Source organism: Euprymna scolopes, chromosome 34, assembly GCF_053919585.1.
Source record: "Euprymna scolopes isolate OS-2025 chromosome 34, ASM5391958v1, whole genome shotgun sequence".
In the NCBI taxonomy this organism is placed as follows: domain Eukaryota; kingdom Metazoa; phylum Mollusca; class Cephalopoda; order Sepiida; family Sepiolidae; genus Euprymna; species Euprymna scolopes.
This window is the reverse complement of record NC_136515.1, coordinates 1,649,405-1,662,223: the sequence shown is the minus strand read 5'-3', so window position 1 is coordinate 1,662,223 and position 12,819 is coordinate 1,649,405. Positions and strand designations below refer to the sequence as shown.

At 31.5% G+C, this 12,819-nt stretch overlaps 1 protein-coding gene across 1 annotated transcript in view; it reads right to left on the bottom strand.

The window, feature by feature from the left end:
• LOC145259075 (solute carrier family 35 member D2-like protein) overlaps window positions 1-10,669 on the bottom strand; it is a 148,563-nt gene extending 137,894 nt beyond the window's left edge. The window contains exon 1 of the mRNA XM_080116706.1: window positions 10,292-10,669. Coding sequence (XP_079972832.1) covers window positions 10,292-10,401 — 110 coding nt within the window. The 5' untranslated portion in view covers window positions 10,402-10,669. The remainder of the gene's footprint in view (window positions 1-10,291) is intronic.
• Window positions 10,670-12,819: the final 2,150 nt, after the last annotated feature.

Genomic DNA, 12,819 nt, shown 5'->3' with positions numbered 1-12,819 from the left:
GGTAATTTTGGGTGTATGCATGTATGGATATATGATCTTTATATACCTGGGTAGGAAAATTAATTTAAAAAAAAAAAAAGGATAAATGAATAAATAGATGAAAGAAAGTAAGGAATGAAGGGTGAATGAAAGAAAGTAAGGAATGAAGGGTGAATGAAAGAAAAGGGGATAAAGAAATTAGGGTGAATAAATAAAGATGAAGGTAAGTACTACAATATATAAGCTTGTATAACCTAAATACTCTGATTTTTGTCATGTGTTATTATATATTATTATTGTATCGTTATACATCTTATGTATATCTGCCTAACCATCGAAAGAGTGCTTGCTTAATATGAAGATAGGCCTATGAACTTCATGCTGAATTCAATATAAATTTTTACGTAGTATAAATTTTTACGGAAAAAAACCTAAAACTTAGGAAAATGTAACAAGCGGGTGGGGGCATGAAATATAACTATGCGTGTGGAGTTTGATAGGAAAGGGGAATTTATATGGTAAATGTATTCATGTCTGTTTCTACTTTAGATGTATCATTTGGTGGCAGGGTACATGTATATATATATATGTCTATATTTGTGTGAGTATGTATGTATAAGTGTATTTTATGTATGCATGTATGTTTATATATACATATATATATATATATATATATATATATATATGTGTATGTGTGTGTGTGTGTATCTATATATCTGTGTGTATGTTAGTATTTGGATGTATTTGTATGTGTATATGTATGTATATGCATATATATTTCTGAACTATTAGAATAGGCTGTCTTGTATATGATTGTTGTAACAATATAGATTACAAGAATGTATGGATGTCCGAATGTTGTTTATATGTATGTTATATGTATCTGTGTGTGTGTGTATGTATGTATGTATGTATGTATGTGTGTGTGTATATATATATATATATATATATATACACACCCGTCTGGAGTGTAGGAGCATACTATTTCATATATGAAGGGGTTACCACGCTACTGAAGTAAAGAAAAATGCCATTATTTGTCTCTGTATGTGTGTGTATATATGCGCGGGTGTAGCAAAGTGTAGGCGTTTATAAGTATATTGATATATTAATATATATATGTACATGTTTTATGTTTATTCATATTTTGTTTGTTTATTTGATTTTATTTTGTTTTTCTTTATTCATTTTTTGTTTTGGTTTATTTACCTTATTGTAATTTTTAACTTTATTCATGCGTAGTTTAGAGTTATTGCCTAGTTTCAGTACGTGTGTTTTGAGTAAAATAAAAGCGAACATCATAGATTCGCTTTTGAATATATGTATTAACGTGAGTGTGTGTGTGTGGCGGTGTCTGTGTATGTGTGTGTTGTGTGTGTGTTGCATGTATGTGTGTGGATGGATGTAGATTGAAAGGCACCGGTCAGTACGTAGTGACCATGGCTAATGTTCTTAACTTACAGACTCCAAGACAAAAAAACTAAATTCTCAAGTACCTTATGCCATAAAAACCAAAAGATAGGTTGGATTGGGGGAAAGGGAAATGAAAAAGATGTTTACTATCTTCAAAGACCTCACTTGTCCTCTAACCGTTTTTATGACTCCCACCCAGGTTGCATTCTGACTTGATAAACGAAATAGGAAAATGTATTTGGTTGGAATATCACTTTCTATGATAATTCTTGACCTGAAGACGTAATCCCCCAACGTGGGTGATTACAGAAACATGTATGCACATATGTAGCCATTAATGTTTGTATAAATAAAATTAATATATATATATATATATATATATATATATAAAATTAGAAAAGTGTGAGCATGAAAAGTAATATGGTTAAGCTTAAACATGGAAAAGAAAAAGACAAGATATTCTAGCAAAAAAAAAAAAATAATAAATCTATAATTTAAAATATTGCAGCATTAAGAATTGATTATATAATGTTAAATTGAATTTAAAAATAAAATTCTTAATTCTGCAATATTTTAAGTTATAAATTTACTATATTTTTTACTAGAATATCTTGTCCTTTTCTTTTCCATCTTTAAGTTTAACCATATTATTTTCATGCTCACATTTTTCTATTGTAATCCATGATTTTTGCAGGCTTCCAGTAAATTCACTTGTTCTTTGTTTAAATTCAGTCTTATTTTTTTGCCCCCATAAACATAACATACACATATGTAATAACAATGTATGGCACTCGTCGGCTTTCATTCTCCGTTTCACTTGTTACTTCTCTTTTCGTGAGAGCGGTGAATTAGTAGCAACACTAGTCACTGAAGTGACATGATTGCTATGGAAACCAGTCATAAAAAACGTCGCTCACTTCCTTATGAATTTTTACGATTTTGAACACCAGTAAATTCATCATTACTTTTGTTTTAGCTGAGAAGGTGTTCTATAAACTGTAATAATTGTTTGAAATTTGGTTGAAAAATGAGTGAGCAGTGAAGCTTTAAAGTAGTTCTAAATTACTAAAACTGACACTTAACCATTTATTCAAACACAGTAGTGTTTGAATGATACACACAGGATAAAAGAACAAATTGTTGTGAAATTATAAATCAGATTCAAAAAGAGAAACAAAATCGTTTCAGACACAGCACTTTTAAAGTATCCATACATCTTTTGAAACTGATTTATAATTTCACAGTTATTGTTCTTTTATTCTCTGTATTAATGTAGCTCTGGTAAACTATCGGTGTATTTACCTATAGATCTGCAGTACTTTGGGCACAGCACTTTTAAAGTATCCATACATTAATTGAAACTGATTTATAATTTTACAGTTATTGTTCTTTTATTTTCTGTATTAATGTAGCTCTGGTAAACTATCGGTGTATTTACCTATATATCTGCAGTACTTTGGGCACAGCACTTTTAAAGTATCCATACATTAATTGAAACTGATTTATAATTTCACAGTTATTGTTCTTTTATTCTCTGTATTAATGTAGCTCTGGTAAACTATCGGTGTATTTACCTATATATCTGCAGTACTTTGGGCACAGCACTTTTAAAGTATCCATACATTAATTGAAACTTTGCTCTTTTAGACCTCTCGTCTATTACTCTCTCTCTCTCTCTCTCTCTATATATATATATATATATATATATAAGCTAATATATATTTTTTTAAATATCTGTCACTCCCCATTTGGGGGACATGACATAGTTGTAGGAAAAATTATTCCCAATTAGCATTAAGGTAATTCAATTAGCTGAAAAACAGTACCGCAACCAAACAAAGAAATCACACACACACACACACATATGTTTGTATGTATGTATATATATATATATATACACACACAAAGATTAACAGTATAGTTACATTCCAAGATCCAAATATTTATTTTTCATGCGAAGCAGCTCCTCCAGCACGTTAAAATTCCGTTACATGTTTTTACAGATCCGTTTCGCTATGCAGAAACACTTATTATTATTATGTCAATACTGTCTCTTTTTGTGCATATACTCTTCAGAAAAAACAGAAATTCTTTGCTTAGATAGAAAAAAAAATACATGACAATATAATGCTGCAAGATGAAATGCTCTGTTGTTCTATTCAACAGACATTGAGCTTCTAAACAAAAAGGATTGATATACACAAAGAGTGAAATATAATTGAAAAACATTTTACCAAAACAACATATATATACACACTAGCAGGTCACCCAGCATTGCCCGGTTGTAAATTACGCTTAAATATGATATTTTGATTGATGCAGATTTCATATTTATTTTCATACTAGCGAGGGGTACCCGGCGTTGCCCGTGTGTTTGGGGGGGGGGTTAAAAAAAAAAAAGTCAGTATGAGAACCGAACCCGAACCGTTGAGGCAAAGTTGTGAAAAAAAAAAAAAAAAAAAAAAAAATGTGCGACGTTAACCATTGCCCCACCGCGACATGCTTACGGAAACACGTCTGAATTTATTTAATTACTTGGATTTAGCAGGTGCTCGTTTTAATGAGTTAATGAGGTCAGTTTGACTGCAGGATTTCATTTACTGCCGAACGCCTTTTTCCTAGCCCCCAAGATGTTATAGGAAAAAGACTAACCCACATGCGGCGAGCGACAAATATTGAATATTTATCTTCCAAAATCGAGCAAATTAAATAGACAGGCGAGCTTCGTTGTTAACTGTGAGATATTATGATTTGTATGTGATATAAAAAGTTTTTAAAAGTTGTTAAGCGAGCGACCGCTTCTCTGAAAGAAGCCTTTTGTAGACACACAGAAAAAGCGAACACACATACATACATACATACATTTTCGCTTTTATATTTATAGATTATATCGGACGCAATATATATTAACGATTTCAAAAGTAAATAAAAAAAAAAAATATGACTCGTGCACCACAACAGAGAATCAAAACCAAAACATTTAACTTACGATTTACTTTTTCCTGTGACGTTAATGCCTGACCTATGATGACATGTTAGCTGCAATGCTAACAATGAAAACATGAACTAATAGCTGTTATGTTACACATGCATATTCGTAATGCTGTCATTCGACCTCCACCAAGCAAATTTAATTTTTTTAATTTTCACACTTTTGCACCGATTTTCCCCAGCTAAAACCCAAATATTAAGTTTCATATAGATTCGAATACCCTATATATTAAGTTTTATATCTGTAGACCAACAACAGAGGAGTTCAGTAGGCAAAATTTGTTAAACAAATATATATACACATACATAAAATATATATAGAAATAGGTTTGTGTTTAATATAAATATGAACCGATGGCTACTACGGTACGCATGCATATTCGTAATGCTGCCGTTCGACCTTCACCTGATAAATTTCATTTTTTTAATTTTCACACTTTTGCACAGATTTTTCCCGGCTAAAGCCCAAATATAAAGGTTTACATGGGATCGAATACCCTATATATTAAGTTTAATGTCTGTAGACCAAAAACTGACAAAGGAGTTTGGTAGGCAAAATTTTTAAAAAAAATATAGGGTATCCCAAAAGAAGCTGACGGATTTGAAATTTAAGTACCGCTCTACAATAAATATCAACTCCTTGATGATGTTACAACTCATGATGACTTAAGTAGGATTAATCTAGATGCTCTGAAATCTTTTTTTGTTAGTTTGATGCTTCTATTGTCCTATCTTATATTTGATCAATTCAGCTTCTTTTGGGACACCCTATATATATATATATATATATATATATATATATATATATAGAAAAAGGTTTGTGTTTACTATAACCTTTTTACACAAATATTACACAAGTATAAATCATGTAGAATATCTGCATGAATATAATTATACGTAATAGTTAACTAAAGATGATCATCCCATGCGAAAACTGAAAAAAACTATTAGAGAATTAATCAAAATGAATGTTTAAAAGAATATGCAAATTAGCTAGATCTTTTGCAGATGAATGCAATTCCACGATCCATATATAACAAAGTTGTATTTTCTTTTTAAAGAAATAGAAAAAAAGGGTTTTTAATATCAATACACACAAAAAAAATTTATAGAAGTATATTATATATATATATATATATATATATATATATATAAAGTTCAAAATATATAATTCCCTTCATTCCCATAGCAATTGTTTGGTGGCCCTGGGGTAGAGGCTCAACAAATGGAACAAAGATAGTTTCGTGGCTGGGTTTGTATCTCATAACCGGCAGGAATTGTTACCCTACACTGATGATTACATAAGCATGAAACACTAGTGTCTGTAGGTATAAATGAATAATTATTAATTAATTAGAAGATATATTTTTTTTTGTTTACTGTTTTTTTAGGAAAGAATTCCAACAAAGTGCTCGATTACAAAGAAAAACCTTTTTCAATATAAAAGCTTAATATTTATTTATTTAAAATTGTACAGAAGGTCAGAAAAACATTGGTACCGACGGTACCAATGTTTTTCTGAACTTCTGTACAATTTTAAATAAATAAATAAATATACATTTTGCAGATGAATGCAATTCCATGATCCATGCATAACAAAGTTGTATTTCTTTTTTAAAAAAAAAAAAAAAAAGGGGTTTTAAAATGAATATCAATACACACACAAAAAAAAAAAATATATATAGGAGTGTATATATATATATATATATATCCCATATATAATAATTTGATTGCAGAAATTCCCCTCTCGACCAAATTACAGTAGGTTTGCAATAACATGCCACATAAAAATTTGTTTAAACTTTCACTCAACATCTTATGTAACTTTCGAACACCGTTACTGACACATTTATTTGTTATAATAAAATCCTATCTTACTTCCTACGAGCAACATCATCATGATTGCCAAGATCTATAGACAAAGTAGCCTGTATTTTCCCCTCTACTTGAGGAGTCCTCCCACTCTCCCAGTAAAGACCAGGTAAATATATAAACATTATAACTATATTGATTCGACACCCTTATCAACTGGATTAAACACACATACAATTACCATTACACTTCACTATTCGAGAATAATGATTTCTCCCCAATAACATTCCGCCTATTCTCATTGGCTGTGACCATGAAATTCTATCTATTATACACAAGATACAAAAAACGAACACTGCAGCCCTTATCAATATGGCAGCTCAATCGCCACACATTGTTTTAAATCATTTATACTTCTCTATAGTTGCTTTTCCTCTATTTTACAGACTAATGTTTACAAAAATTAACCACGCCATTTAATCTACAGCTACACATGCCATTGCGCAATATTTAGATTAACATTATTTACATACTGTTACATTAAAAAAAATTACATTGCAGCTTTCTTTCTATCATATCCAGTTTCAACATCCTAAATTAAGTGATGTTATAATGAACTGATGTCTTAGTAAATGATTAAAAACTGTTCTCCGTAACGGAGTATTAACAGAAAACCAATGAACCACCAATACTTACATTATATGAAAACATTTAGCAATGAAGCGGCGGCACCTTTTCCTTTGATTTAGCAGTAAGTGATATGGTATGGTTTTTCGAGATGATTAACGAATCCAATAATATTTCCAGTTGCACAAAATATTTACAAAATAAGCTGCAGCAACTATTTCTCTTTTGTTTGTTTTTTTCTTTATAACAGTACATGTTATAATAACGTTTGTAAAACATTTGCTTTCTACATTAAAAAAAAATAAATAAATAAAAAAAAAATAATAATCGTCGCAACTTTCTTCCTTTAATGATTTGATTTCATAAAAAATATTCGATCGAATGTCAAAACTTATGAGATGCATATATGAACGAATCTCTGGCGGACATTTTGGAAATTGACCCCCCCCCCCCGCTTCAAAATTACACAATTTACACTTTATTCATGTTCATCTCACCAATTACAAAATTATTTTTCAGATTAAACAATTTTCCATGACCGTTATTATTAGGGATCAGTTTTCAATTATAACATTCTACTAAATTGAACACGTACTTTGTGACCATCACTGAGAAAAATATTTTCACAATATTTTCCTCGGTGATGGTCACAAAGTACATGTCCAATTTAGTAGTAATTTTAGTGAAAATATTTTAGTAGTATTATTGTGAAAATATCTTTCTCAGTGATGGTCACAAAGTACATGTTCAATTTAGTAGAACGTTATAATTGAAAACTGATCCCCGATGAAAAAAGTCATAAACAAAAATTATTTTTGTCAATTTTGATTTTTTTTTTTTTATCTGAAAGGTAAGTTTGTCATTGATAAGATTAATGTGAAAAAAAGAAACAAAAAAAAGTAAATTGTGGAATTTACGAGGAGGGGGGGGGACACTTTCAGAAACGTCCGCTGATTTTCTTCATAAAAGAGAGTTGTATTAGTCCTCTACATCAAAGTGTTTTCGACACTACTCAAGCATTTTGTTTTTATTTTTTTACCTTAGCACCAACTACATTATTTCCTTTAAATCTTTCACGAAAAACACCCGATTAGCTGAAACCACTGTCAATAATTTTTTCCACTCTTTATCCGTGCCTAAATCAAAACGTAGATTCCATGAACAAAGCTTCTTTCTTAGCAGTGCACGCCTGTGGAATTCTCTGCCGCTTGTCTGTTCCCCCTCCCCTCCGACTTCAACTTCGATGTCTTCAAGTACAACACAAACAAATTCCTGATGAACCGACCCCCTTAAGTAATGACACCTTATCAAATCGACAATACTAACTATTACTACGATACTATCCCATTGATTACTGTACACACAATAACCCTTATCCCCGAGTGGCTCCTGGGCCTTGATAAGTGGTGACCACCATGTAAAAAAAAAATTTTTTTTAAACTGACTACTTCTATAGGTTTTAGACTATGCTGAATAAGACAATCTATTTTAACTTTGGTGGAGATAAGCAGTTTTTGAGATATAATGACATGCATTATGCACTGTCATTTACTGTAAAAAACAAAAGTGTACTACTACTCTCCACCCAATTTTTGGGAGGGGTTTATACTCTTTATGGGTGAGTATGCTGACATCATACCAAGGTTGAACTTGGGGCAAATACTTGGATAGCCCCCCCCCATTCCCTCATAAAATGGGGTGTCTATTCCGAACCCCGTTCTTAATATTAGCACATTGGTGATTGGCCACCAACAATAATCGTAGTTCAATTTTTTACAAGGAGAGGGGCATGCTTCCACCGGGCAACGCTGGTTAACGGGTCCTGCTAGTATATATATATTGCGGGCACCATTCTTAGTTTCAGAAAAGTGGATTTTTCCGCTAAGTTGAAAAGGGGGGGAGGACAATCAAAGAAAAGTGTTTCCGGTAAGTGGCAGTGTCGGTCATACATGAGTAGATTTGTTTATGGCGCACGCGCGTAAAAAAAGATGGCCGCTCAAGAATACAATGCATAATACAACTTTTTATATCTCGATAACTACTTATTTCTGCAAAATTTCAATGTGATTTTCGTATTCAGCATAGTCGAAAACCTTCACAAGTCGTCATTTAAAAGAAAATTGTGGAGGTAAACCTAATCTGAAAATTTACCAAAATAATTTCACTTAATTTCATCAAGTAATTTTTTTTGTTGTTGTTTTACAGCGAAAAAACAATTTATGATAACGAGCAAAAGGTTCAATTTTTAGGAAAAAAAAGCTAGTTATTAAAGATGGGGAGGGAGTGTCGGCGCTTTAACTGGAGTTATCTCCGCGTGACGTTTCTAAACTCCAAACAAAAATTAAGAAAAAAAAATCCAAGATGTCTGGCTTCAACGCGTTCTCATAAAAACGTGTTTCTCCGCTGTAAAAAAAAAAAAAAAAAAAAAAAAAAAACTACTCGATCAAATTAAGTGAAATTTTTTTTTCGGAGACCTTCAGTTCAAAACGGATACGTACAATATAATCTTTTTTCGATATTTTCATTTTTTTAATGCCTTGGTTAAACTGCACAAGTGCCTTTTTTTCTTAAGATTTCGTACCCTTCGAAAACGCTTGTTTTTCGAACCAAGTAAAAACACTAAAAGCCTGCCCAGTTAGGTAGAAGAGTAATTTGCCTTTGATAACATTTATTTGTTATATATTTGATTTCTGAACACTTTTTCGAAGGACGGTGGGCAGTAAAAAAAACATACCCAATAATTTCATGACTAAACAATACCAGTAATAATTAGGTTATAATTATTACGACAGCTATCTTAAAGCAGAAAAGTTCAAGAGAGCCGCTTTGTTTTCAAGATTGCGAATTAACGAACGAATGCAGGAAAATTTTGAAAGGGTTGATGCAAGTCCAAAGTTCAACCTAATTTAATATATATAAATTACAGAAAATCTTTACGATGCACGTAATCGCCACGAAATGAAAATCTCATATTCCAAAAATCACGTAAATTGAATAAGTAGTTTTATTTTAAATTATTGAATAATTAAAAATCAAATGTTGAGGAAGTGAGAACTTAATTCGAACTGCCCAGTTTTTTTTTTATATATATATAATTTACTCTGTAATGGCTAGGATATACAATAAATCGTTAAAAATGATGATTCTCTATACAAAGAAAAAAGGCTTGATAAATTTACCTGATTTTTGGAACATGACATCTTCGTTCAGTGACGGGTACGTACATCATAAAAATTTTCTGTATTTTTGTTTTTGTTAAATTGCTTAAACTCTCGACTTGCACCAAGCTTTATATTGAAGATTTCAACTTTAATATGACGCGTTAAGACGTTATTTTAATCGAATTAGTTCTAGTAATTTTTTTTAATCTGGTTTAGTAATTAAATTGTGATAAACCCCAAAACATGCAGTCATCTTAAAAGCTGAAAAGTTCAAGATGGACATAAAAAAAAGTGTCTTGGTGACTTACTTGTAGTTTGTAAGGATCGTTTTATTTACAACGATGATGAGAAATGAAGAAAGTCCATAGAAAACGGCCGAGCATATTCGATAAGAGACGGGAACTTTGTCCCCCTGCATTTTAGGGCCGGTCTTTCGTGGAATTCGTAGGGGGAAAAAAATACTCGACGATCAATGGTGAGGAAAAGAAGAAAATAATAACAGCAGTAAATAACAAATGATAGAAGGAAGGTGATATCCGTCCGACAGAGGGCTGCGGTTTTGTTGAAAGAAAAGAAGTGTTAGACTGAATGACAACGTTGGTGACCAGAAAATCAAGAAAAAGTCACGACAAAAAAAGACAGAAAATGCGTGTGTGTGTGTGTGACGCTGTGTGCTGATGACGGATATTCGACGGAGTTATCTCCCTTAGACACGTGCAACACCGGAAGTGAACAGAGTGATCTCCCTTGTACATGTTTTATTTATTTATTTATTTATTTATTTATTTATTTATTTATTTATTTATTTATTATTATTATTATTATTATTATTATTATTATTATTATTATTATTATTATTATAATAATAATAATAATAATAATAATAATAATAATAATAATAATAATAATAATAATAATAATATTATTATTATTTTTTTTTTTTTTTAATTTATTTATTTTTTTTTTTTTTTTAGCTATTAAACCTCCGTGAAACAGGCCTGCTCACTGCAAAAATGACGTCATTCATATAGTTAGTAAGAAAGATCTGTTGGATAGACTGTCAGTAATGAAGGAAAGATTAAAATAAAAGAAAACATTTGAAAACTTTTTTTAAAAATCCATTAAATTTTTTTTTTCGCCTTCCTTCTTTCTCTTTCTCACAGAAGAGTCAATATCTGCTCTATCGTTATTTTTATGGTGGGTGCTCGACTGAGCTTCAATCTATGCCCCCCGCCCTGTAAACTGTTGCAATAAATACTCGTTTAGCTACAGCAAGCATCAAGAATTTTTCTTGCTGTCTGTACTTAAAACTAAATGCAAATTCCATGAACAAAGTTTCTTTCATAAAATTGCCCGTCTGTGGAGCACAATACTGTGGGGCTGCTTCTAAGCTGACTATAACATGGTCGTTTTTAGATCTAATGTAAATAGGTTCTTGTTGAGCCCTCGTCTTATATAATTAAACCCTACCCAAATTTCACCATTACAGAACGTCACAGCGTTGTCACAGTGTCTACCTAACATTCATTTACTTTTATCCTGAGAGACTTCTGGGCCTTGATAAGTGATGACCCCCCCCCCCCACCCCATCTCAAAAAAAAAAAAAAGACAGCTTTATTCAATATCAACTAAAAAAATAATTTAAAAAGAAATGTTCTTACTGTATTAAAAGCGAATAAACATGGCTTTGTCTCATGGACTTTAAAAACTAAAATTTTTATTATTTACATATTTAGATACGAAATCAAGCAGTATTGCTTGATATAGCAACAAAACCAGCAGTATTATTTTCTTTTAATACGAAATAATTGCTAGATCAAATATTAAATAATTGAAATAAAATACCAGCCTCAAATATCTACATGCAGTGTGTAACAAACCTTGTGTTAATTCTAACTTAGCAACTCGGCACTAGTTGTGTTTAGAAGTAGATAAGAACACATTGCCTGAAAGTACTTCTTTTAAACTCCTCAGCCTAACGTTTCCATGGAATATGAACTGGAATAGATACATTGAGAGCATTGCCAAGGCTGCTGCAAGGAAGGTTGGCTCCCTCTACCGTGCTAGAAAACTACTTACGCCTGACAGTATCCTATACCTCTATAAGGCAACCATTCGCCCATGTATGGAGTACTGTTGTCACATCTGGGCTGGTGCATCTGCTGCTTGTCTCTCGCTCCTGGACAGGGTTCAAAAGAGAGTCGCCAACCTGATAGGTCCTGAACTGTCATCTAGGCTTCAGCCTCTGTCCTATCGACGAGATGTTGCATCCCTCTGCCTGTTCTACGAATACTTTAATGGTGAATGCTCTGACGAACTGCAAACACTTGTACCTCCCCGACATAACTACCCCCGACAAACCCGACAAGCTACTAAAATTTTTATTATTTACATATTTAGATACGAAATCAAGCAGTATTGCTTGATATAGCAACAAAACCAGCAGTATTATTTTCTTTTAATACGAAATAAAGTAGATAAACGCTTTAAAATAAGTTAAAACAAAAAACTTATCCAGCGACAAAGAAAAGTAACTTGCCTTTGATTAGATTTATTTGTTATATATTTGTTTTTTTACCAATTTTTTTATTCTGGTGTTTATTGTAAGAGATACCCTTTTTACATTTTATATATAAAGTCAATCAATGTCGATATATATATAAAAAGAAAAAGAAAAAAGCAGTATCCTTTTTAAACACCAAATAACTATAAGAGCAAACATTAAATAATTTAAGAGTAAAATTACCATCGTCACATTCACATGTAACGTATAATTGTTCTTTTCAAAGTGGTTTGTTGGATTTGCTTAAACGTGACTTATTACTAGGGATATGAC